General features: G+C 45.4%; 1 protein-coding gene across 1 annotated transcript in view; it reads left to right on the plus strand.

The window, feature by feature from the left end:
* Window positions 1-4,038: 4,038 nt before the first annotated feature.
* Window positions 4,039-26,685, plus strand: part of nol6 (nucleolar protein 6 (RNA-associated)) — a 31,094-nt gene continuing 8,447 nt past the window's right edge. Inside the window, exons 1-14 of the mRNA XM_042331923.1 lie at window positions 4,039-4,178; window positions 5,250-5,453; window positions 10,459-10,575; window positions 15,556-15,735; window positions 16,606-16,774; window positions 18,493-18,624; window positions 20,517-20,680; window positions 20,805-20,925; window positions 21,682-21,740; window positions 22,976-23,077; window positions 23,682-23,797; window positions 24,499-24,676; window positions 24,907-25,029; window positions 26,296-26,444. Of these exons, the coding sequence (XP_042187857.1) occupies window positions 4,131-4,178; window positions 5,250-5,453; window positions 10,459-10,575; window positions 15,556-15,735; window positions 16,606-16,774; window positions 18,493-18,624; window positions 20,517-20,680; window positions 20,805-20,925; window positions 21,682-21,740; window positions 22,976-23,077; window positions 23,682-23,797; window positions 24,499-24,676; window positions 24,907-25,029; window positions 26,296-26,444 (1,862 nt within the window). The 5' untranslated portion in view covers window positions 4,039-4,130. The remainder of the gene's footprint in view (window positions 4,179-5,249; window positions 5,454-10,458; window positions 10,576-15,555; window positions 15,736-16,605; window positions 16,775-18,492; window positions 18,625-20,516; window positions 20,681-20,804; window positions 20,926-21,681; window positions 21,741-22,975; window positions 23,078-23,681; window positions 23,798-24,498; window positions 24,677-24,906; window positions 25,030-26,295; window positions 26,445-26,685) is intronic.

The following is a 26,685-nucleotide window of genomic DNA, read 5'->3' on the forward strand; positions in this document are numbered from 1 at the left end:
CTTACCTTGGACAGATTTACATACCCGAAGCAAATAAAAAATATTTCAAAGTAACAGCATGTCCAAGGTCAGTTTATTTATTCATTTGTGGCCTCCTGCAGAAATCAAGGAGAGAAGCAACCAATGCAAATCAATCAGAGAGGAATTCAGTGAATGTAGAAATAAATATTTGTTGCTGCTTGATTTATTCTATATATTTGAATTTGTATTCCTGAATTACCTTTAACCCTTTGTTTTTCTTTAACCATATCCAGTAATGATCAATAATTGATCATTATTGGATATGATTAGAGAAAGATTGACCAATAATTTGGTCACTCATTTTACGACTATTTGCGGGACACTGCTGTGCGCAATTGGCTGCTACATTTCACCCATAAAATATACAGTCAATTCACTTCACAGTTATATTCTGTGAAGTGCTTTGACTCAACTTGAAGACGTGATAAGGTGCTATATCAAATGCAAGGATTATTATTATTATCCTTTTGTTTCTTCTGTTTCTTGCGTGCTTAACCCCTTTATTTCCACAAGAATTAATTTATCTTGTGATCTGCGGCCAGTCAGAGCTGTTGAGAAAACGTACTAAATATTGACTTTGAAGACAACAATTGGATTTTTCTGGTCATCGGAAACCCTAGCTCTTCCCTACACAAGCTGCAGACTATTCAAAGCTCTGCAGCCCTTGTCTCTAACCTCAAACAGGCTCCAAAAGCCTACAACCCAAGCTCGCTCAGCCTCACAGGCTCCCCATCCCCAGCAGATCATGATCAAGATCCTCATTCTCTTATTCAAATCCCTCCCTGGACTCACCCCACCCATCCTACCTCTGCAACCTACTTCAGCCGCAAACCTGGCCGCTTCCTTTGCTCAGTGAATATCAAAAAGGAAAGGTCTCAACAAGTTGTTGTTGTTAGTGTTCATGTCCTCCACTCTACCATCAACAGGTGGCGTTTTAGCCATCCTGTCCCTGCTCTCTGGAACTTCATCGCAGAATCCCACTAACTTGCTTGCTCCTTCTTGTTTAAGGCACATCTTAAAACATATCTCATTGACTTTTGATCATCTTTTCTCTCCTCATTGGCTCCCACCCAGTATCATTAAGCACTTTGACATGAATGGTATATAAATGTAAATTGAATTGCACCTATGTGGGCAGCCTGGTAATATATCATAATCACAACATGAAAAACTTGAGAGCTTCTACTGGGCATAATCACACTAAGCCACCTGCCACCATAACTAGACTTTTCTAGGAAAAGAAAGTTTTGTTTTTCCTCCACAGTGCAAAATAGCCCAAGAGTGGATCATAGACGGTGATATACTGTGTATATGTGTGTGTGGAGATGGGAGGGGGGGATAGAAAGAGAACTGGCACTATATGGGGAGATCTAAGAGAGAGAAAAAGACGTGAATGTTGTTCTATAGCAACAGTATAGATTCCTGATATACTTCCTGTATACTTGCTGATAGAAGTACTTTTGGGTTAGTGCCATACATTGTACTTCATGAGATGACTTGATATCCTCACTGTTTTCAAATACACAATGGCAGTGGTCCATTTTAATGGGGGATATTGAGGTCTCGAATGCAGAACATACAACAACTTGCACTTATATAGCGCCCACCGTGCTATATGGCATCTCAGAGCGCTTAACAGTAGCAGAGCCTGACTCCGAGCTTGGATTCCTCATTCGCAAATGTGCAACTGTACAAATGTGCAAATGTACAATTGAAATGCTATCAATTTTATTTAGTTTCACATTTGCGAACGAGGTATCCAAGATTTAAACGGTGTGGAACTGTGAACCGGCAGCATGAAGTGGAGTGGTCCAAACCAGGTTTCAATTACAGATTAGAAAGAGTCACAACAGTGAGGCAGAGACGCATACGAACACTAAAGAGACGCTTAAGATAGGCAGAGACCCATTATCCACACAGTTTTTTAAATTTTTATATATATATATATCTGCAATGGGATCCAGTCCCGATTAGTGCAGAAATCTGCCCATCTTGTGCAACAACAAATTAAATTTGTATAGCGCCTTTCACGTCGCGAGGACGACCCGAGGCGAAGCACGTTCAAGTTGTGTAAGTTCCTGAATTGAGGCAGTCAGGTCCCCCCCACTCCTCTCTCCGCCCCCTTCCTCCTCTCTCCTCTCTCCCCCCTCCCCCACTCCTCTCTCCCCCCTCCCCCCTCCTCTCTCCGCCCCCCTCCCCCACTCTCCTCTCTCCCCCCTCCCCCACTCCTCTCTCCCCCTCCCCCCTCCTCTCTCCGCCCCCCTCCTCCTCTCTCCTCTCTCCCCCTCCCCCACTCCTCTCTCCCCCTCCCCCTCCTCTCTCCGCCCCCCTCCTCCTCTCTCCTCTCTCCCCCTCCCCCACTCCTCTCTCCCCCCTCCCCCACTCCTCTCTCCCCCCTCCCCCACTCCTCTCTCCCCCCTCCCCACTCCTCTCCCCCACTCCTCTCTCCCCCTCCCCCACTCCTCTCTCCCCCTCCCCCTCCTCTCTCCGCCCCCTCCTCCTCTCTCCTCTCTCCCCCCTCCCCCACTCCTCTCTCCCCCCTCCCCACTCCTCTCTCCCCCCTCCCCCACTCCTCTCTCCCCCACTCCTCTCTCCCCCCTCCCCCCTCCTCTCTCCCCACTCCTCTCTCCCCCACTCCTCTCTCCCCCCTCCCCCCTCCTCTCTCCCCCCTCCCCCACTCCTCTCCCCCCTCCCCCACTCCTCTCTCCCCCCCTTCCTCTCCCCCACTCCTCTCTCCCCCCTCCTCTCTCCCCCTCCCCCACTCCTCTCTCCCCCCCCTTCCTCTCCCCACTCCTCTCTCCCCCTCCTCTCTCCCCCCTCCCCCACTCCTCTCCTCTCCCCACTCCTCTCCCCCTCCCCACTCCCTCCCCTCCCCTCCTCTCTCCTCCCCCCTCCTCTCTCCCCCTTCCCCTCCCCCACTCCTCTCCTCCGCCACAAAAAGTGCCGTAAAGCAGGCGACGCTGTCCTAAAACTGTCGTGAGGAGCAGCGGCGGAAGTGACGTCAAACGAGTTCCGGTCCCGGAGACTCAGCGAGAGGGGCAGCGTGTCTGACACCGAGAGAGAGAGAGAGAGTGTGAGAGAGACACAGAGAGAGAGAGAGAGTGTGAGAGACACACAGAGAGAGAGAGAGAGCAGAGTGTGTGTGTGAGAGAGAGTGTGAGAAGACACAGAGAGGGGGGGAGGCTGCTCGCCCGGCGGCAGCGTGAGCTCAGAGCCGACACCCACACGTGTGTGAGAGAGACAGAGAGAGAGAGAGAGACAGTGACAGAGAGGCCCCCCCACCACACACACACACAGAGACAGACAGAGAGCCCCCCCCCCACACAGACACACACACACACACAGACAGTGACAGAGAGGCCCACACACACACAGAGACAGACAGAGAGCCCCCCCCCCCCCACACACAGACACAGAGACAGACAGAGAGCCCCCCCCCCCCCACACACAGACACACACACACACAGAGACAGTGACAGAGAGGCCCCCCACCCCCCCCCCCCACACACACACACAGACAGTGACAGAGAGGCCCCCACACACACACACACAGAGACAGTGACAGAGAGGCCCCCCACACACAGACATACACACACACACAGATACAGTGACAGAGAGCCCCCCCCCCCACACACACACAGTGACAGAGAGGCCCCCCCCCACACACACACACACACACACAGACAGTGACAGAGAGGCCCCCCCAGACACACAGAGACAGTGACAGAGAGCCCCCCCCACACACACACACACAGACAGTGACAGAGAGGCCCCACACACACACACACAGAGACAGTGACAGAGAGCCCCCCCACACACACACACACAGAGACAGTGACAGAGAGCCCCCCCCCACACACACACACAGACAGTGACAGAGAGGCCCCACACACACACACACAGAGACAGTGACAGAGAGCCCCCCCCACACACACACACACAGAGACAGTGACAGAGAGCCCCCCCCACACACACACACACAGACAGTGACAGAGAGGCCCCACACACACACACAGAGTGAGTGAGTGAGTGAGACAGTGTGTGTGACAGAGAGAGTGTGAGAGGGGCAGCACCAGACCCTGCACCACAGTCAGGCAGGGAGAGAGGGAATGAAGAGAAAACTCAAGGAGATCTCTCCGCAAGGTGCTGAGCAGGAGGTAGGGTGTCCATCTGCCACTCTTCAACTGCTCTTATGTGGCCTTTTTTTGTGGTTGTGTGTGTGTGTGTGTATGTGGTGTGTATGTGCTTGTCTTGTCTGTTTCAGTGTAGTGGCTGATCTTTGGGGCCCTGTTCTTCTGGGTGGTTCACAAGGCTCAGAGCCCATCCAATTGCTTGGGACACAAATACATGGTCCCATGAGCACATTTAAAACATGTGAGGCAGTACATTTCTCAGTTGTTGCTTAAGGACTACAGGAGTCTTCAGACTACCTCTGCAATCACTCCCGGATGCAGGTTCTCTGCTGTTCATTGTGAAAAGTTGTAATAATAATAATTTTTACATTTGATAAAGTGCCTTTCACGTGGGAAAGGATGTCTGTATTTGTAGGTGAATGTGGCAGCCAGTTTGCATACAGCAATATCCCTTAAACAGCTGTGAATGACCAATTTTATCTACGTGACTGTTGGCCAGGACAACAGGAGAAATTTTTTTCTCTTTTTAAACTTGCCATGGGATCTTTAAAGTCCACCAACACAGACAGATGGGACCTCTGTTTCAACGACTCATCTGAAGGATGGCACATCTAGCAATGCAGCATTCCTCACGCACTGACTGACAAGCAAACCTTTTCCCCACCAGATAGAAATGTTAACAACAACAAATTACATTTGTATAGCGCCTTTCACATCAGAAGGACATCCAAAAGCGCAGGACAGTCAGGGATCTGCACCTGAAGTGGTGGTTGGGATCAGGACGGGTGGAGGGCGGGAAGCGAAGGGGTAGGAGACGGACCGAAGGTATGGTTGAAGAGGAAGGTTTGAGACTGTCTTGAAGGAGGCAAGGGAGGGGGCGTAGCCGAGGGACTGTGGAATGGAGTTCCAGAGGATGGGGGCAGAGAGGCTGAAGGTCCGCCTGCCAATGGTGGGGCCGGGCAAGGCTTAAGAGCTTTCCCGTCCCCTCTGTTTTCAACTCCCCTACCCCAGATTCCCAGTTGGCTGTGGGAAGGAGCTTTGAGATGACATCCCGAGGTGAAAGGCTGCCTGAATGTGAAATTATTTTTGTTAAAGGTAATTGAAGAGGAAGATGAAGAGGACAAAGAAGAAGAGAGGAAATCTCAAAAGAAGAGAAAAGAGAAGCAGACGCCAGATGCCGGAGTGATAACAGTTGTTAAGATGAACAAGAAGGATCTGTACAAGCCACCGACCAATGAAGAACTCAATGAGCTGAAGGAGACTGAGAGCCTCTTCCACTCCAATCTGTTGCGGATGCAGGTAATGCTTGTCCATTGCAATTTCTGTGTGTTTCTGGCCTTTGAATGTTTGCCAAAGTAGTCTGAAAATACAAATCCTTTCTTTCTCTCCCCGCCCCCCCCAACACCACCAAGTTGAAGCACTAAAGTATGATGGTTGAAGGGCTCTTGCATCTTATGTGCAAAGCAAAGTTTTGTAGGACCATTTGCTAATTAATGCAGTGGGCTGTTGGTGATGTTTTTAAGGGGAAAAACAAAAGCCACTTATTTCTAAACCATTTCATCATGAAAGACGTAAACCACGTACAGCTTATTAAAAGCAACATTTAAATAAAAATGTTGCCACTTGAAGGCTCAAGTTTTTCCTTTAATATTCTTTACAGCAACAATTTACACTTATACAGTGCCTTTCACAATGGGAAAATGTCTCAAAGTGCTTTGTAAAGACTGAGCTTCGAGAAACCTGAGATGGGGGTTGGGTGGGTTGAGGGGAGATGACCGAAAGCACAGTTGAGATGCAAGTCTTGTGGCAGGATTTGGAAGCAGAGAGGGAAAGGACAAGATGGAGGGATTACAGGAGAGGGTAGAGGGCAAAGTGCTGAGGTATGAAACAAGCTGGAGCAGGGCCACAGAAGATTGCAGAGAGATGATGGTGCAAAGCCATGGAAGCTTTTGATGGTAAGGATATTAAAGTAATGAGGGATAGAGGGCTGGTGCAGCCAGGAGAGGATGGGGGTAATGGGGATCACAGAGGCTAGTGTGGGAGAGGATAATAATAATAATCCTTGCATTTTATATAGCACTTTATCATGTTGTCGAGATGTCTCAAAGTGCTTCACAAGATATACTGTCAAGTGGAATGACTGCGTGCTCTGTGGGCGAAGGTGGCAAGTATGGGAGAGGATGGGGGTAATGGGGTCACATTGGCTGTTGTGGGAGAGGATGAGGGTAGTGGAGTTCTGGGTAGTTTGGAGGTTGTTGAGGGAGGATCTGGGGATGCTGGTTAACAGTACATTGGAAGAATCTAATCTGAAGGTGGGAAAGGCATGGGTGAGGGGTTCTGCAGTATTAGGGGTAACATAGTGGTGGTGTTGGGTGATGTGGAGATGGAAGAAAGTAGACATTTTTAAAAAAAAAGCTCAAGATTTATAGGAAGTGAATGGAAAAAAATGAAAGACAAAATCAGCAAGTAAGTCACCAAACAGCAACAACAAGATTACATTTGTATAGCGCCTTTCACGTCGGGAGGACGTCCCAAGGTGGGGGGAATTATAGGCCATGTTGAGTCTGTTGGTCTCTGCCAGGCTTGCATGTGGAGGCTAAATTTGCCCTGGATTCCCAGGGTTAGGGAGCGGAAAACTGTATTGATGAATGGCATGCTGTAGGCTCAGTTGCAATGTGGCCTGTTATTAAGCATTTGTTTATTTAAAAAGGAACACATGTAAACCTGACTTGGTGACTTCAGGGAATGTAGATGGAATCAGAATGTTACTGGCTGAGGAATGGCAAACTGGACCCTCCCTGCAGCTCATTTAATTAAAAATGTTAATATAAGTCTAGTTAAATCCTCCTATTGTTACCAAAATGTTCTGTGCTGCTGCTGGGTATGGGTGCAAATAGTTTTAATTTATTTCTTAGACATTTTAGACACTGCTCATTCCAGGAACCCTCCGGTTTATGCTTAAAACGCATATTGGGATTTATTTCTATACAATTTATTTTTTTGTATACCAACAAATATCCTTGCATTTGATATAGCGACTTTTAAATCGGGAGGACTTTGAGGTACCTCAAAGGATTGCTGTAAAGTGTAATGACTATTTTGTAGGCCAAACACAGCAGCCAATTTATTCACGGGAATGTCCCACAAACCACTATAAAGTGGATGATCAATTTTGTGTGTGGGGGTGGGGATGGGGGGGATTTGTTGGCCAGGACACCAGGAGAATTTCTCTTGTCTCCTTGAGTAACGCCAAGGGATCTATAACATCCACCTGCACAAGCAGACAGAACATTGGTTTCATGTCTCACACTAAGCGCAGCACCTCCCAATGATGCAGCACATGCATTGGAGGTTTAGCATAGACTATGTGAGTTCAGTGTCCTGATGTCTTGAACTCAAAACCTTCTGACACAGAGAATTGTTATCAATTCAGCCAGGCTACACACCTGCATAATTCTGCCATGGACACTACCTCTTGCTGTGTGAGACCAAAATGAAAGGAGTCTGATTTTTCTTCCCCCGCCCGCATCATCTCTTTGATGATATTTTGACTCCTTTAGGTCTCCACACGGGAACAGTTCCACAGGCACTGACCGCCCACTGGTAACTCCCTGGAGTGGTAATTAATCATATGTCCAGTTAGACAGCGAATCTGCCTGTGCCTCAATAACTCCAGCTTGCGCCATCCTTGCCCGTCTTAATAATAATAATAATAATAATCCTTGAATTGATATAGCGCTTTTCAAGTCTTCTGGATGTCTCAAAGCACTTCACAGAAGTGTAAAGTGAATTGACTGCATTTTTGTGGGCGAACCGCGGCAGCCAATTGCGCACAGCAGCGTCCCACAAACAGTCATGGATTGAAGTGACCAAATTATTATTTTTTTTTCTTGAGGGATTATTATCAGGCAAATGGAGTAAGGAAGCTTGGCCAACATTTCGGCCTGTCTGGAATCAAACCCAGGTCTCTCACTTGTGAGGCGAGTGCTCTAACCACTGAGCTACAGGACTCCACAGATCTCTCGCTCTTAAATATCCCTATGGATTCCACCTCTACAACATTCTGGGGCAGTGCATTCCACGTGAATCCAGAACAATAGTTCTGCAACTTGGGGAAGTCTTCAGATTGCACCTGAGGATCTTCCTCCTAGACCATGCCTATTGTCACCATCCTTCCGTCCCCACAGCTCAGTGTCAAACTTCCCCAATGTTAAGATCTCTGAGATGCTACGCCGGTGGAGTGCACTATATAACTGCAATTTGTTGTTGATTATTGGGAGGCCATTCAGATGAAGGGCCTGACCCTCACTTCACCAGAAACTTGAACCAGTTCATAGTCTCCACCTTAAGACCATTGTCTTTAAAATTTAAAGTCAGCATAATGGCTTCCAAAGTAAGAATACATTTGAGAGTTTTTCCAAAAATCTTTAGATTTTAAGAAGCTGGTTTTAAGGCTCATATCATGAGGTATTTCAGGCCTCCGACATTCAAACCTACCAGAAGGGGTCTTTGGGTAGTTGTGGGAATCCTGTGATTTTTTTTCTCTCTCCTCACTTCCCCAAGTTGCAGAACTATTGTTCTGGATTCACGTGGAATGCACTGCCCCAGAATGTTGTAGAGGTGGAATCCGTAGGGATATTTAAGAATGAAAGAGAGATATTTGAGTAATGGATGTACGAAAGGGTATGGTGAACAGGTAGAACATTGGAATTAAAAGATCGGGCCAATATCTATTACAGTGATAGAACAGGCTCGATGGGCTGAATGACCTCCTCGTTCCTGGTTTTCTGTGTGTGTGTGTTATTGAGTTATGGAAATAAAAACTGACAATAGCAGTTTGACTTTGTATTCACTTGGGTTACATGGAGATCGAGATGATCTGATGAATTTCATACTTGCATTTTACTGTGACGAGTTGAAGAGCAGTTTGTCCTCACAAGGCTGGCCTGAATGTTACAAGCTGACAGCTCCTCAATTTTATAAATAATACACCTTGAATCTCTTCTGTTTTCTCTGCATGACACAATTCCACCTTTAGCGGAGGGGCTAGCTAACTCAGGTTGTGTGCTTTTGTGTGTGACCCTCTCAATGTCTCTCCCTGTATGTGTGTTGTGTGTTGGTTTATGCATCCATGTTGTGTGTGTGTGTATGTGAGAGTGCCTTCCTGCTGTGGGATAGCATGTCTTTGTGACACCTTTCTGTAGCACTGAACAACAGCACAGCTGAGATCAGTGAATTGATGGAGGGAGTTTGGGTTGTGGGGGGCGGACATCCTTTGCTTTCCATCGCCAACCTCAGGTTTTTAATTAAGCTCTTTTCTCAACAAATTGATTTTTGGAGCCTTTTTGTGATAACTGACTGTAACTTACAGGTGGCCACAGCACTTTCAAGCTGCTATTTTCTCTCTCACTGTCTTTTGGAGTCACGTGTGATCCATGTCCCCTCACCTGGTTTATAAATAATTCTGTCAGAGATGTATTTCCATTGATCTGAAAGAAGAGACCATCTGTTTAATCCATGTGGTGAAAATACGAATATTCATGGAAATCACAGTGTGAGTGTGACTTCATATCCAATCTCAACACCTCGTGCCCTCGGCAGGAGAGATGACAGTGTGATCTTTATGCCTGAGGGGAGGTGCGATAGTTGGGCTGTACAGTCAGATGGTGTGGGTTTATATACAAAACTTTAAAAAAATCAAACTAATATATTTGGCAACGGAATGTCAGAATTGAGTCCACCCTCTGTGATGGTCTCGGTCGTCCAGTTCCTGAGCCAGGTGCGTCCGCAGTACTCTAGGGCACTGCTTATGAAAGCACATCCAGCTGGGCTCATCGGCAGGACTTGGAAGGGCAAACCAGTCACTGGAAGCAGGGATTTTTCCCACTTAGCTCTTTTTAACCATGCAAGGCAAAGATCAAACGGGTTGGGTAGTCCTAGCTGGACAAGCAGTGAGAAGGATTGCCAGACAGTGCTTTCAATGGTAATGACAAGCTGTGCGGTTTTAGCTGGTTAGACTGAGGCAGTAGCCCAGCGCACACTATTGGGCTCCCAAGCGTTTTCTCTTGCCAACCTGCACCTAATATTCTGGAATTGGGTAAGAAGGATGTATCCCTCCAAGGAGAGTGCAAATTCCACATCAATAAATATCTTGAGGATTTCCATGTATAGGTGGAATGCATCGAATTCTCAGTTTGGTTTGGATACTCTTAAGAATGGTGATGGGTTTCTGCATATGTCAGACACCCAGTGGTCCAAAAAAATATAATGTATAACGCTTATAATGTATTTTTGAAACTTGCAGATTGAGGAACTTCTGAAAGAAGTGAAATTGAAAGAAAAGAAACGCAAGGCCATTGATGACTTCCTCCACAAAGTGAACAGACTTCTTGCCAACATCCCAGAAACACAGCAAGTTGATGTAAGGGGTTTAATTTTTTTTTAATATTTGAAATATGCTGTGCTGAGACTGAATAGATATTTGTGATAGAGAATGCTTAATTTTGTACATATGCAATAGCAATTTGTATACGTTGTATTTACCACCAAAATACAATGAGTTCACATTGTACCTTTTGCATAAAAGAATGTCTCAACAATAACTTCCATTTATAGTGGGTAGAATAATGCTTGGGAACATTTTACAGTGATGGGGTTAGATATCGAGCAAGTTGGCCTGTGGGTTGGGGGGCGCGGTGATCACAGATGAGTTTGAAAAGGTAAGTTTTAACCTGGGATTTATGGATTGAGATAAATGCAAGGGGTCCATTGCATCTTTACCTACTTGCTCATCGTGCGGTTTTCCATTTTCACTGAAGACTTTAACTCTTCAATCCCACTTGTGGTCATCTCCCATTTCTTCTCGTCTCGGCATCAGGTACCCCGTTGTTCAGCACTCTGATGCTGCCCTGCGTGAGGGTCACAAGTTGTGGTCGTTTCACTCAATGTCAATATGTAGTGTTCAAGAACAGGTTACTTTGTGTAGCGTTTTGTTCATTGATAAGTCATCAGGCCAAAACGACTATTGCCCCCTTTATTTAATAGACGTCAATTCATCACTGACTAACTTCCAGCCATTTTTCGCCTTGCTCTTCTTGAATTCCATCCAGTTCCTCTGATTCCTTCCTCTCCATTCTTTCCACATGTTCAAAGCTCACCTCAAGATTTACCTCTTTGACCATACTTTTGGTATATTTCCCCCTCCCCATCCTCTTCAGCTCCCACTTTGCCAGCTCGAATTCCCAGTCAGCAGTGTGAAGTCAGACATCCTCCTAATGTAAAAGGCACCACATAAATGTAAATTGTGATTTGTTTGGGTATTAAATAGCTCAATTCCTGAGGAGGGAGTTGCATTTACTGAATAAGAAGGGAGTTTCTCCCGATGTCCGAGCCAACATTTTCCCCAAAATAAAATTGTGGGACATTGCTGTGTATAAATGAGCAAATGAGCTACCGAGTTTGTCTACAAAGACACAATCACCCCCACTTTGCAGTAAATCATGTGAACCATAGAAATTCAGAGCACAGAAGAAGGGCATTCAGCACATTGTCTGTGCTGGCTCTTTTTAGATTCATATGATGTTACAGCACAGGAGGCCATTCGGCCCATCGAGTCTGCCGCCTCTTTTGACAGAGCAAGTCACTTTCACTAACCCCAATCACCAGCTTTCTCCCCATAACCCTGCAAACTCGTCTTCCCCAGAGACCTATCCAGTTCTCTCTTAAAAGCTGTTATCGAATCGGACTTCACTGCCCTTTCAGGCAGATCATTCCAAATTCGAACAACTCGCTGAGCGAAAACATTTCTTCTAACCTCGCCTCTGCTTCTTTTGGTAGATATCTTAAGACTGTGACCGCAGGTCACAGACACACCTCCCAACAGAAACAGCTTTTCCTTATCGAGCCTGTCGAAACCTTTCATGATCTTGAAGACCTCTATCAGGTCCCCGCGTAACCTTCTCTGCTCTAATGGGAAAAGTCCTAACTTCTCCAGCCTGTCCTCATAGCTAAGGTTCCCCATTCCTGGTATCATTCTCGTGAATCTCTTCGGCACCCTTTCCAGTGCCTCAAAATCCTTCCTAAGAACCGGAAGCAGTACTCCAGCTGAGGCCTAACCAGTGTTTTGTATAGATTAACCATAACCTCCCTACTCTTATACTCTATGCCCCTACTAATAAAGCTCAGTACACCAAATGCCTTTTCACTGCCTTATCAACGTGCAACGCTAACTTTAATTATTCACTTCTTGAACAACCAGATATCTCAGTACGTTCACCCTCCTTAAGATTGATCTACCAATTCTATATTGCCTCCTCTCATTTTTCCTACCGAAGTGTATCAACTCACACTTATCGACATTGAAATCCATCTGCCACATGTCAGAACTTTCCACCATTGTTGTGTATGTCTGCTTGCAGTTGGTTACAGTCCTCCTCACTATTTACTACCCTACCTAACTTTGTATCATCTGCAAACTTGGAAATAGTGCTCTCTATGCCCAAGTCCAGATCATTAATATATATTAGAAAGAGCAGTGGTCCCAATACCGATCCCTGGGGGACACCGCTGCACACCTCCTTCCATTTCGAGAAAGAACAATCCTTACAGTCCCATTTACTAAAAGTGTTTTGAAATGTCCTCCCGATATGAAAGGTGCTGGACCAAAATCATTATTCTGCTCAATAATGTAAGTGTGCGGTGAAGAGCTCGGAGTAGGGATTGGAGTTGCTGAGCTCTAGTGGATAAATTAGCACTATTAGAGGCTAGATGGGCCAAGTGGCCTCCTCCTATGCTGTAATTTCTGTGATTCTAAAACAGACTCACTGAAGAGGAGCCAATCCTAAATTTGGACTGTGGAGCGTTCCTGATTGATGTTAATAATTATTGTTTGCGCAGCGCTGTGAGGAGCTGCTTCTGATGAATAATTTAAGGTCGGTATCGGCCAGCTGGGACAAACCTGAGCGATTGATATATTCTTTCTGAAGTGGGCTCTAATCAAGATTTGCACAATGGAAAGTGGAATAATTTCCCCTCAGCTCTCCACCTTTAATTTATTGGAGCAAAATAATAATGTAGGTAATGTATGTGACGCTGAACTGTTGTGAATTATGACCAATTAATTCCTAACATAGTTGCATTTTCTGTCATGCCAGCAGCTGAGGAGTCGCTGAGACCTGCACCACATAGTCACTGTGTACATTAATATGTGATTGATTGGTTGATTGATTGTGAACAAGATTGAATTTTGCACGAAGCACATGCATGATATACAACAACAACTGCCCCTGTGTACGTACCTACACGAAGGGTAACGTCTTGGAGTGCTTTACAAAGACGGGGTCGGTCTATCACCAAGCAGGGGAGGGAGGTGGCCATAGGTGCGTTGGAACGATAGGTTTTGAGACAGGACTTAAAAACAAAAAGAGAGGGCTAGTGTCTAAGGACACTAACGGTGGATCCAAGAGTGCGAGGATCACACAGCAAGTAGGTGAGTGGAGGAATAGGGTCGGAGGAGGAGATTGTTGAGATGAGGAGGTGTGGATGGGTTTGTAGGTGAGCACCTTGAAATCGATCTGCAAGGGAGACAGTGGACCCTGATGAGAACTGGACTAATGGCCAACATATAGGTAATATACATGAAGCACTTTCTAGTGACAGTGGGCCGATAAATTGAGTATTCTGACCCTCTATTGAAGGTGACTACTCATTTGATATGGTTCTGTTGGCTCCCTTTGGTGGTACCTTGTTCAAGTGGCATTCGTCATATGTGAGCCAAGACAGTGAATGCCGGCAAGTGATTTGACCTTAGGGGTGCATTATAGCTGAACGTGATTCTGTTAAACCGTACACTTTATATCAGTCGATTAATCACTGTTAAAAATCATCAGCATGGGAATCCGAGCTGATATTCACTCAGCCTCACCAAGGGATAATAATAATGATAAACCCTGCATATTATATAGTGTCAGATGGCGGGAGGACATCTCAAAGTGCTTCACAGGATTTACTGTAAAGTGGAGTGACTATGTGTTTTGTAGGCAGCCAGTTTGTGCAAGGCAATGCCCCATACACAAGCCACAAAATGAATGACTAGTTTTGTCTGGGGAATTGTCATCTTAGGACACTGGGATAAAATCCCTTTTCTTTTTGAATAGTATCAAGGGATCTTTAATGTCTACCTGAACAGGCATGGGGGATCTTAGCTTAAATTCTCATCCGATGGATGGCACGTCTGACAATGTACTGGGGTGTCAGCTTAGACTATGAACTTCGAAGTCACAAAGTGGGGCTTCACAATTTTCTGATCCAGAGGTGAGAGTGCTACCAGGATTGCTGTGTGCAATTGGTTGATGCATTTTGCCCACAAAATATACAGTAAATCCATTTTACAGCGTATTCTGTGAAGTGCTTTGAGATATCTCAAAGATGAGGTGCTATATCAAATGCAAGTATTATTATTATTACAAACTGAGCCAAGCTGACATCCACCTTTACCGAAAGGATGTTGGCGTTCTATAAAAAGCTGGTCAATGGAGATTTACTGTATCTGTGAACAATTGTACATGGTTGCCAATCTCCTTCAATGCAATCACCCACATGGCAGGTGTTTAAATGATACAAAGCATTTTCTATGAACCATGCTTGAATGGCAAGTTGCTGACAACAGGCCAACTAAAAAGTTTCGAGGTGACTAATGATCATTAAATATGGGTGAGTAAGTGTAGATTGTGATTTGGATATGAAGATACTGCCAACTCAGTCGGACACGTCTATTCCCGGTGCTGGAAATTGCAGTAGAATCTGTTTCGTTAACACCCGCTGCCTCACACTATTTAAGGAAGAGGAGTTGGCTGGGAGGGTTGAGGTTCTTGCCAGCTGACTTGTTCCTTGTTAATGATGGATTTGTTCTTGAAAAGGCCTTTGTATCTCGGCTACAATTTCATACTTGCGGTCGTCTGTTTCTTTTGACCCTGTTTGTGGTCCTGTCTTTTTGCTGCCACTCTTTCCTGCAAATCAGAGCCGAAATTTAGCCCATTGTGTGGCATTGTTGGGGTGTGGGGGGACAAGGCGCAAAGAAGGGCGTCTGAATTAATCCATTGGCCTGGAGATTGGGCACTTGAGCTAAGAGGAGATCGTTATCTTCTGATTTTATCAAACTGTTTGACTGACGTCAAGGTCGTGGGCAACCTAGAGCTCTTCAGAAACAGCCACCAAAAGCATAGCTCGATGGTCACAATTCCTCGCTAGTTTATTTTTTCCTGCTAGAACCCTGTGTCCGGTATCCTTCCCGCAGCGGCACAAATGTGATCAGGAACGCTGCTCCTATTCAGTCTTCAGAGTTTGATTCGAAATGATCTTTTTTGGAGTAACGTGTTGATAAAGTGGTTCTTTCTCCCAACAGATAACGGACCAGTCGTGGCTTCCTGAAGGGGTTAAAGTTCCATTCCTTCAAGTACCGTACAACGTCAAAGGAAAGTTCCGCTTTCTGCCTCCCGCCTCTGCAAAGGTCGTTGGAAGCTACTTGCTTGGAACTTGCATCAAACCGGAGATCAATGTGGATATTGCCATCACGATACCGGCTGTAAGTCTCCCTAACCCTCGGGTTCAGTGGCTCAGGACGTCTCTGCTCGCCCACCATCTGGGCTGTACATCTGTAGACATCACGTGTTGCGCTGGCTTTATTAATCTGCAGCGGGTTGATATTGATAGCATTATATACGGTGCAGGCAAGGCAAGGATGGGTATTGTAGTACTGGAGCCATCTGCCAAAATGCACTTCCGTATCTGCATGTAGAATATAAAAAAACACTTAATGTTTCTCCACTTCTTTCTTTGTTGGCTTCTGTGGGTTAACCCATCCCCAGTGACGGAGAGAGAGCAGTGGGTTGGCCAGGGAGAGCAACTACCAGGTCCTCAGCGGCCCTGCCATAAGGTGGTCGTCTGGAGGTGCTTGAGAGCGGCCTGATGATGATGGCACCTGTTTTCACTCGCTTATTGCGGGGAACTGTATCAAAGATCGTAGGATTGGGAGTGGGAGAGAGAGTGTGTGTGCGAGAGAGAGAGAGAATTAAATCTGTGTCTCAGTGGCTATTAACTTCAAGAGTATACACTCACAATGGCATAAGAAAACTTAAGAGTGGATTGACAACAAATATACATTCTCTTATGTGACACAGGGCTCCGAATTTTCGTTCTAGTGTGTGCATGCAAGTAGCTTTCCGTTGAAATCTTGATGGTGAGGGGGGGAGGAAGAGGTTGGGTCGGGGAAAGGGTGAGGGGGGTCTGGTGTATTTGGTATTTGTTGTGACTTAACAGGTAAGATACGGGGTAATCATCTTCCTGAAGGATGTAAGACTGGATGGGATAGCTGAACGGCCGGTTTTTGTGATGTAGAATTCTACGATTCTAATTGGAATTGATTCAGGCTTGAGGCTGATCTCTGCAATTGCAGGAAACTCTACAAGAGAAGGACAACCTGAACCAGCGCTACTTCAGGAAGCGAGCGCTCTACTTGGCTCACATCGCCCATCACCTGTCCGGGAATGAGCTCTTTGAATGGGTGAAGTTTGGCTACTTCAACAGCAACCACCTGAAACCTGTCCTGCTCCTGCAACCGCGAGGTTTGTATATCACCCACCGACCTAACCCTTGTGTCGTTGTTGTCATTCATGCCTTTTTTTGTGGGGGGGTAATTATCCAATTCTTTTAAAGTCAGAGTTGCTTTTAATATTGGATTGACACCCAGGAATGTAAATAATAATAATCCTTGCATTTGATACAACGCCTTATCGTAACGTCCCACAAGCAGCCATGAACTGAATAAAATTTTATTTATCTGGGGGATTGTTGGTCAGGGCACCGGGGAGAAACTCCCTTCTCTTTTTGAATGATTTAACATCTCATCTGAAGGACGGCACCTCCAACAATGCAATGCACTGAATTGCAAGACTGCATTGGAGTTTCAGCCGAGATTAGAACTCTATCCCACAATCCCTCCACCTCACCCCCTCTCTTGCCTCCTTCAAGTCCCGTCTAAAGACCTTCCTCTTCGACCGTGCCTTTGGCCACCCCACCCCTCCTGATCCCAACACCCAGCTAGGATCCAAAAAGCCCCGATTGTCCAGCGCTATGGGACGTCTTTCCGATGTGTAGGGCGCTATACAATTGTAATTTGTTGATGATGTTGTTACCTGTGAGCCAGGCTGACATCTGAGATAACTAGATGACATGATTTCTCCATGTCTGTGCTGTACTCGTTGAGCTATCTGCGACCCATAGCTATTCGCTAGCCATACTGTGTAGCGTTCGCTGCTCCTCTGGCCATCCTTCACCTGTTTCCTTGCCCTGGTTGGATTTACTAAAACCGGGTTTTTAATGAGCATGCGGGCAAGCAAACAGTGCTCCTGCTCCTGTGCCAGGGTCGCAGATTGAGTAGCCAAGGGGGTTGAGCAGACTGCTGCTGTATATTGCCAGCCTCCTGCAGTTTGAGCCAGTTGCAAAACAGGTGCGTGAGTCGGGAGTGGCTGACAATTTCTTTCAGCACTCCAGCTGACTTCATGACATAGTCAGGTGTGTGTCAGGTGGTTCTCATTGTCACAATCATTTTTTCAAATGAGCGAGTAAGCTTATCGAGTTAATGATTGTCTTTTATCAAACAGCTTTATCCTACAGTATTTAAAAAGAGATGGGAGTTTCTCCCAGTGTCCTGGCAAACAAATCCCCAGATAAAATTGGTCATTCACTTCATCGTTATTTGTGAGAAGTTACTGGTGCATATTGGCTGCTCTGATCACCTACAAAATATAGTCACTACATTTTACAGTAAAATCCTGAGAAGTTTTTTGAAACAATTTGACAACATGATAAAGAGCTATATCAAACGTTATAATTATTATTGTCAAGTATTATGAACAAAGGCTATTTGGTCGAGGTGTCGGGAGAGTATCCAGTGCAAACATAAAGTGTGATCCCATTCTAACAGGGTTCTTTATAGTGCTGATTCAGTTCTAACATAATTACAGAGTTCACTGGTACCAATTCCCTGAGCACCTACACAGCTGGACCACTCACTACTCCTATGGCCGGCTGGCTCTAAAGCTAAAATGTTGTCATTAAATAAGACGTGATAAGGTGCTCTATCAAATCCAAGGATTATTATTATTATCGGACTACCACCGACGTCACTTTGTGTTTATTGTGTAATGGATTTGGGTTTCCTTGCTTGAGGAGGGACAAGACATAATCTATCCCACTGGGTACAAGGCTGTGCGTTACTATTGGGTGCGTTTTCAGCCCCATTGAGAAACACCCCAAATGCCTTGTGGCTTTTTGATTGCAGGTAATGATGAGAAGCTGGTGACGGTCAGACTTCACGCCTGCGCTCCTGTTGGTTTCTTCAAACTGAGCCGCTTCCATCCCAGCAAAAATCATGTTCGTACTGCCTGGTTCCTCGAGCAGCCTGCCCAGGAAGGTCGGTAACATAATGACTTCTCTCAGCCCTTTCCTGCTGTAATCTTGTCATGCAACACTTGGCTTTTTCTGATTCTGAAATCTCTAATATGAACTCCACACCCTCCATCGGTGGCCTTTAGCCTCTCCCCACACTCAGTCGAGTGTCTTTAGCCTCTGCCCACACTCAGTCGAGTGTCTTTAGCCTCTGCCCACACTCGGTCGAGTGTCTTTAGCCTCTGCCTACACTCGGTCGAGTGTCTTTAGCTTCTGCCCACACTTGGTCGAGTGTCTTTATCCTCTGCCCACACTCAGTGGAATTCTCCTAAAATCCCTTCGACTTGCATTTTATCTCTCTCTGCCTTCAAAAAAACCTCTTTAAAAAAAGCTATTATTTTGGAGGCACCCCAGATGGTGCTGCAGGGTGGCCAACCTTTTGGCTGGATGCCCTATTTGACAAACGTCCGCTGGCTGCATAAGCAATATTTTTATTTTTCCCTTCCAGAATCATAACATTTACGGGTTACGGAGGGAGCGGGTGGGACAGATGAAATAGAGGGAGGGATGTGGGGGGGCAGATGAAATCGGCCTGTGGGCCACCAATTGGATCATCCTAGTGTAGTGGATAGAGCTATAGTTTACAGAGAGGAGTTCACTGATTCGAATCCTGGTCCGTACTGAGTTTGCTCGTCTCACCTGGTGCTGCAGGAAGAATTGGCCCGTCACCAGCTCCTGGTGCAAAATTCCTGCTCCTAGTTCCTGCACTGTTTGTGCACATGTGGCAGATAGGATGGGAGAGGTCAGGCTCAGCTGTGATATCCTCTCACCCGTGGGGAAAAGAAACTACCTCTTTAAGCTGCGCCTCACGTTTCATCTTCTTACTTGGTGATCCCTGTCCTCCTTGTGAAGTACTTCAAGATGATTGTCCTGGACTAAAGGCGCTACATACATGCAAATTGTTGTTACTGGATCTCTAATGTGCATCTTTACAGTAAATATAATGTGCATCTTTGCAGTCAATCAGTGTGAATTCATTGTCCCTGTAGAATTCTGGGTTTAGACAACAACAGACATAAAAACTTGCATATATATAGCTCCCTTTATGTAGCATCTCGGAGCTCTGACATAGGAGAAGGTATCTGACGTTCTTTGGGACCCTGAATCAGTGCCTTTGAGGAAGGGGAAGGAATGATGACTCCCCTTTGCTTGAATAAATAGATTGACGAATCTTGAACATCAGACCTGTGCCCTTATTACATGATTACCAGGGAAGGTTATTGATCTGCTGTGTTTGCGTGCTTTTTGCAAAGGACATGGTGACCCTGAGATAAGAGTGCCAGAAAAGCGGCAATCACTGGCGTCAGTGACTTCCTGGGTTGTGTAATGTGGAACCACACGTGTGATTACGCTTTCTCAAGAATGCTGTTTTTCACACAATGTTTTTGTTTCCCAAATTCTTTTTCACCTTCAGATTTATGACTCACTAATGAGGATATTATCTTACGCTGGTAATGGCGGTTGAGGTGAATTATGTAAAGAAGGGCTTACTCACCCCTCATCCTGAGATCTTTTCTTCACTGCTATCTGGGTCTTTCGCATCACTATAATCTCTGTCTTTGTCCTCGCTCTGTTATCTTTGTTTTTCTCCTCACTCTATTATCTTTGCCTGTCTCCTCGTCGGCGATCTTGGGATCTAAGGCTTCCTGACCCTCACCCAGGGAGGATAGTCAAGATGGAGGAGTGGTTACTGGACATTGAGGAGGTGTGAAGGCAAGAGTCCGAATGCTCCAGTCAGGAGAGAGCCTCAACTGTCCGAAAGTCACAGTGGGAAAGTTTTGAGTTCATTTATTTTCGGGAGGATAGGGCTCTTCATGGAAAACAAAGTTTTTATTGTGTGTGTGTTTTTCTCGTTAGGAAGTGGCGAGCCTCCTACGCCTCACTACAATAACTCGGTTCTGTCTGATCTGGTGATGGAGCAGCATCTTCACTTCCTCTGTAGCTCTGCCACCGATTTCCAAGGGATGAAGGACGGCATCGCCATTTTGAAAGTCTGGCTGCACCAGAGAGAGCTGAGCAAGGTAACTTTGCCGCGCTCCCACCACCAACCTGCACAGATTCACTTGGTATCTCGATCACCAGCTTACCCTCCCCCCCCTCTCTCTCTCTCTCTCTCTCTCTCTCCCCCCCCTTCAATCCCTCCAGGGCTATGGCTGCTTCAGTGGGTTTCTTGTGTCCATGTTGGTGTCGTACCTGCTCTCAAGGCGTAAACTCAACAAGATGATGAGCTGCTGCCAGGTGCTTCGCAATTGTCTCCAATTCTTGGGTAAGAGAGACTTATGGTTTACTACTACTACTAATAATAATTAAGTACTCATAATACTTGCACTTGGTACAGTGCATTATCATGTTGTAAGGACGTCTCAAAGTGCTTCACAGGAATTATTGTACAATGGAGTGATTGTGTATTTGTAGGCAGATAATTGTACACGGCAATGTCAGACAAGTTTTCTTTCTTTCCTGCTCAGAGTACCTGCGAACGCATTTAATGAGTGGACCCTGTTCACTAATCCAGAATAATTAATATAATAGTAATAGTCATTTACGTTTGATACACAGTGGCGTTCATGTCAGGAGGATGTCTCAAAGTGCTTCATCAGATTTTATTGTAAGGTGTGTTGACCAATATTTTATAGGCGATGAGATCAAACATAGCAAATCCTATTGCATAGCATATGCAGCGCTGAAACAGGCCATTCAGCTCAACTAGTCTATGCCAGTGTTGTATGCCCTATTTGAGCCTCCACCAAACCTAGTCACCTGCCTCAAATAAAATTGGTGATCGACTTCATGGCTGTTTTTAAGACATTGCAGTGCACAAATTAGCTGCCATGTTCGTCTGCAAAGTGCACAGTCACAACACTACCGTATATCCTGTGAAGCGCTTGTGAGACAGTCCTTCCGACATGAAAGGCACTATATCAAATGTAAGAATTATTATTATTTACGGAACCTAACGGTGTATCTAGTTTATCAAGTTTTTAATATCTCATCTGTTGCGAATTGTTCTGTCCTTGTTCAGCTGCAACAGACCTGACTCAGAATGGAATCAATTTTTCCTTGACCAGTGATGTGTCAGCGGTAAGATGATCTGATTTCTTTCAAACTTCTGCAACTATGCATATGCAATGTTAGGTCTGAAGCGAGTTGTGTTCTGCCTCTGATGGGAAAATGGGAGTTATGGGGGAGAGGGGTATTCTGGAAGGATGAGATAAAATGGATCAATGGCCTTCTTCATGCAAACCGATCTTGAAATTGTGTAGTCTCCTAAAACCTGGAAACAAGATCTGAGTAACGCATTATTTATTCAAGGTCTCTAAGTCTGAACACATAATTGCTTTCTTTTAAAATAGTCTCTGACAATGCAGCAACACTCACCTCCAGCATTACATTGCAGTGTTGGTCTAGTCTACTTGAGCTTAAAGTCCCGACATGGGGCTTGAACCTGTGACGTTTTGACTCACATTCTCCCAATGTGAAGGGCACTATACCAAATCCTAGGATTATTATTGTTTATTATAATCCCCAATGGGTATGATGCACTGTGTTAAGGGAGTTTGGTTTAAGATCATGTTCTCTGGGTGATTCGAGAAAGCACCATTTTAAAGCAGTAAAAAGGTTATTATTTTCTGCGGAGTGCCACTTGGGTTGAGAAAAAGGTTTTGTTTTCAAAAGAAAAGTGTCCTGCGCCAACTTTTTTTGAATCTTGAAGTGGGAGGGGGAAACTCTTTGATTTCTCAAATTAGAAACATGTATGCTATTTTAAAAGAAAACAATTATGTGGTCTGTGGTTCCACAAACCATTTGGTATGGTGCCTTTCATGTTGGAAGAACATCTCAAATAGACGTTTATCAAACACACAAATTACTATTATACTGTAACATGTAGTGACTGTAATTTGTAGATGAACGTGACATTTGCACACAGCATTATCCCACAAACAGCCATGAAGTGAATGACCAATTTTATCTGAAGGGTTGTTGGCTAGGATACCAGGGGAAGCTCCTCTTTTCTAAATCGTGCCATGGGATCTGTAGTCTCCACCCAGACAGGCAGATGGGAAGATTGTAAGCCAGGAAATTCACTTCTGGACTGGCGGGGTAGATGCGTTTAACATCTCATTCAAAAGATGACACCTCTGTCTCAATAATGTGGAGCTTCCCCCAGGATTGCCTTGGGGTGCCTGCTTAATGTGTGAGCTCAAGTCTTGATTTGAGGTTTGAAACCACAGTCAGTCTTCTGTCCCAGAGATGAAAGTGCTACCAAGCAAGTCACGGTTTAACTTACTGAAATGTTTTGACCTTTCCTCCTCCAGCCATCGCTTGCAGACTTTCACCAGGCCTTCGAAGTGGTTTTCGTGGATCCTTCCGGCTTTGTAAATCTCTGCGCTGACATGACAGCCAACAAATACAAAGAGGTACTTTTTTTTAAAAACGCTATCAGCTGGGCTGGACTTTCTCAGTGTGTGTTTGGGGGAAGACGTTTATGAATTAAACAGATTCAGAGGCAGCAAATCCTGCATCCTATCTCCTTTCTCCACCTTTCTACGGGGTACGTAAGGACATAGGAAACAGGTAGAGGCCATTCAGGACATCAAGCCTGTTCTACCACTTTATTACATCTTGGCAGATCTTTTAATAATAATCTTTGCATTTGATACAGTGCCTTTCACGTCGAGAGGACATCTCAAGCATTTCACGGTTCACTGTAAAGTGCAGTGACTGTTTATTTTTGTAGGCAAACTGTATCCCAATGTCATACTCCTTAATACTTCTGTTACCCAAGTCTCCGTTTATCTCTTTAAAATGTCCCTGTTGGATTCATGTCTATAGCTTTCTGGTGCATTCCACATTTTTACAACCATCTGCGTGAAGAAATGCTTCCTGACCTCATTTCTACCTTGGCTCAGATTTTGAGGCTATACCCACCCCTCCAGCTGTATTTGTCTCGAGGTTACCACATGTTTGTTAACAAGCCATGAACTCCTGAGATAATCTCTCTTATGCACTTGATGTTTCCAGGTTCAACATGAAGCTAAAAGATCTCTGGAGATTATAGATGACAAAACCATGGACGGGTTTGAAGCGCTGTTGCTAACACCGAAGCCCCTTCTTCGAACATTCGACCACGTCTTTCAGTAGGAAAATCTTTATTAATTTGTTTTGTTCTGGTTGAGGGAGGAGGGGAATTGGGATCTTAATTTGCAGCAGTTTTTAATTTGTGGGCATTTTGCAGCACTCCGAGATGGATTGATATCCAGATCCTCACATTCACCACCAAATTACTTCATGTCCTGGCACTCCACACCTCTCCAACTTGCTCATATCTGAATCCTCTACCTGCCTCCTTCGCTCAGCTGGCTCGGGCCTCTCAGATCAGCGGCTGTGCTTTCAACAACAACTTGCATTTATATAGCTCTCCTCACGTAGGGTAGCATCCCAGAGCGCTTTCAGCCACTATGCTTGGAAACTCTTTAACTTCCTGAATCTCTCCGTCTTGCCTGTCTTTGGAATTCACCTGAAAACTTGCCTCTGAAGACAGTTAGCTCGCCTTTCGCCCTGGCTCTGTGCAAAGCTACCTCTTAGTCGCAATCCCTCATGAAGGACAGTATCTAAAATTGTTTTTGTGTTGTAACCAATTTCTTAATCAGAAATTTAAAATGATCAATTCTCTTTAAAGAGAAAAAACCTGCACCACATTGACTGTAGCAAAAAAAAGCCGTGTTTCAGAAATTTGCAACGTTTTAGGAATTTGGTAAGGAAATCTGCTAAGAAATAACGCAAATTAGACCCCGATATTTCTCTTCACCAAGACTTGTGTTTATTTTTCCCCCAATAGTCTGAGCAGCCCAGTCAAGTTGCAGGGAGGCTGCCAAAAGCTGAAGCTGCTGAACGAGTTGATAGACCGCGGCGGAAACTATGTGGCTGCCATCATGCCTCACCTCCTGTCACTCTTATCCCGGGGCCTGGGGCAGAGGACTCACCTTCTCGCTCACGCTCTTCCACAGATGCACGAAGTAAGTTCTTTTATATAAAAAAAACACGATCTCTGGTGGTGTCTTGAAAGCTTTCCACATCAGGACTTTGAGCTTGTGGTCTGGACTGACACTCCAGCACAGTGCTGGGGGTGTGTTGTGTTGTTGGAGGTGCAGTTCTTTGGTTGAGATGTTAGACTGAGACCCTGTCTGCCATTAGCCCCGATCGTTGCTTGCCGTTTCACTAAAATTTCAATCATTTTATTTTACAGTGGCCAATAACTGCGGAGCCTCCGAAGCACAAAGACATTGGACATCTGTCGTTTGGACTTTTACTGAACCCTGAGTTTTCTACCAATATTCTGGAGAAGGGACCCCAGGCAGACAGCCCTGAGGTAAGTATTTTTTTTTCTCTCCCCTTTGAAGCATGCCTTTTTTTTCCCCTTTGGATGGCACGAGTTGGGCTGAATGGCTTGATTCTGTGCCTTATTTTTATGCTCTTCAGGATAATGTACAGAAATGATCTCTTGGCACTATTCGAAAAGAGAAGGGAGATTCTCCCGGGATCCTGTCCAACATCAATGCCCCAGATAAAATTGGTCATTTGTTTCATGGCTGTTTGTGGGACATTGCCTGTGGGCAAATTGACGGCCACGTCTGCCTACAAATACCCAGTTGCTACACATCACGGTAAAATCCTGTAAAGCACCTTGGAATGTCCTCCTGACGTGAAAGACGCTGTATCAAATGTAAGGATTACAATAGAAATCCGGTTTGCGGTCACTTCGGTAATCCAGCCACCTCACAATTGGGGGCAGATTTTCAGTCTTTCATGGTCAATATTAAAAGACAGGCTGTCCGTCTGCTTCAGTAAACCGGGCACCTCACTATTCAGGACAACGGTTATTGATTGCGGCCGCTACAAGCGCCCTCCTCCGGGACAAACGCGCTACTAATCTGTACACAGGCCTTGGGCATCTCGGGCTGTTTGCTCGGTGCTGCTACTGTGGGTGGAGTGGGCTCTGGTTGCGTATGCGCGGCGCGGGGAGTGTTGGGATTGCGGAAGCGACGCGAGCGGGAAAATTGTGTTGGCCCGGCGCCTGTGGCCTAACCTGAGCTCCTGCGGCCAATTCTTGGTAAGTTGTGTAAACGTGTCACCACGGAAAGAGTTGTCCTTACGTGAGAGAGTGGCCTTCATCAAAAACAGTAAGAGCAAAAGTCAGAGACAGTTGGCTGTGATCTGTGGCATCGGCAGAACACAAGTTGGACGCATCCTCAAAAGGAAGGCTGAATAAGTGATGGCTTTTGAAGAAAATCAACAGCCTAATAGAAAACGTGTGTGTTTGAACTCTCAGAAAGAGGACTCCTTCTTCAAGAAATGAACATTTTGTGTGATTTTAATTTCTCATGTGAACTTCAAATGACGGAACCTAAGATCTGTTTTAAACGTGACAGTGTGCCTTTATGTTAATGAGATGGCAAAGTATGTTTGTTGAATGTTCATCACCCTTACTCATTGCCAATGTCCTTATCATTAATTACATCAGTGACCTCAATCACCCGACCTGTTTCAGTAATCAGGTCACCTCACGAAGTAGGTCACTTTTGCCCAGTCACTTGAGTGACCTGATTTGTGAGGTTCTACTGTATCGTTTTTTTAGGCCGCAGAATTCAGGAATTTCTGGGGAGAGAGGTCGGAGCTGAGACGTTTCCAGGATGGCTCCATCTGCGAGGCCGTCCTGTGGAAGGGTGACAACGCGTGCGACCGGCGTCTAATCCCAGAGCAAATCATCGCTCACCTCCTTCAGCTGTAAGTGACGTCGGGGCTTGTGTTGAAATTCACTTTCACAGTGATCAGAGGCCTGGAACTTCCACCTCGTCTTCGCCCGCAAAGTGCATTTTTTAAAATATTTTTAAAAAAAAAATGCATTATCAGTAGAATTGTGGAAAATTCTTAAATTCAGCCTTAATTAAATTAAGAATGGGGCAAGGATACTAGCTCCTGTTAATTAATTTAATAGTGTATTAATTCTAATTAAATTGACCAACTT

The sequence above is a fragment of the Callorhinchus milii genome, unplaced genomic scaffold (genome assembly GCF_018977255.1).
Source record: "Callorhinchus milii isolate IMCB2004 unplaced genomic scaffold, IMCB_Cmil_1.0 Scaffold1, whole genome shotgun sequence".
Lineage (NCBI taxonomy): Eukaryota > Metazoa > Chordata > Chondrichthyes > Chimaeriformes > Callorhinchidae > Callorhinchus > Callorhinchus milii.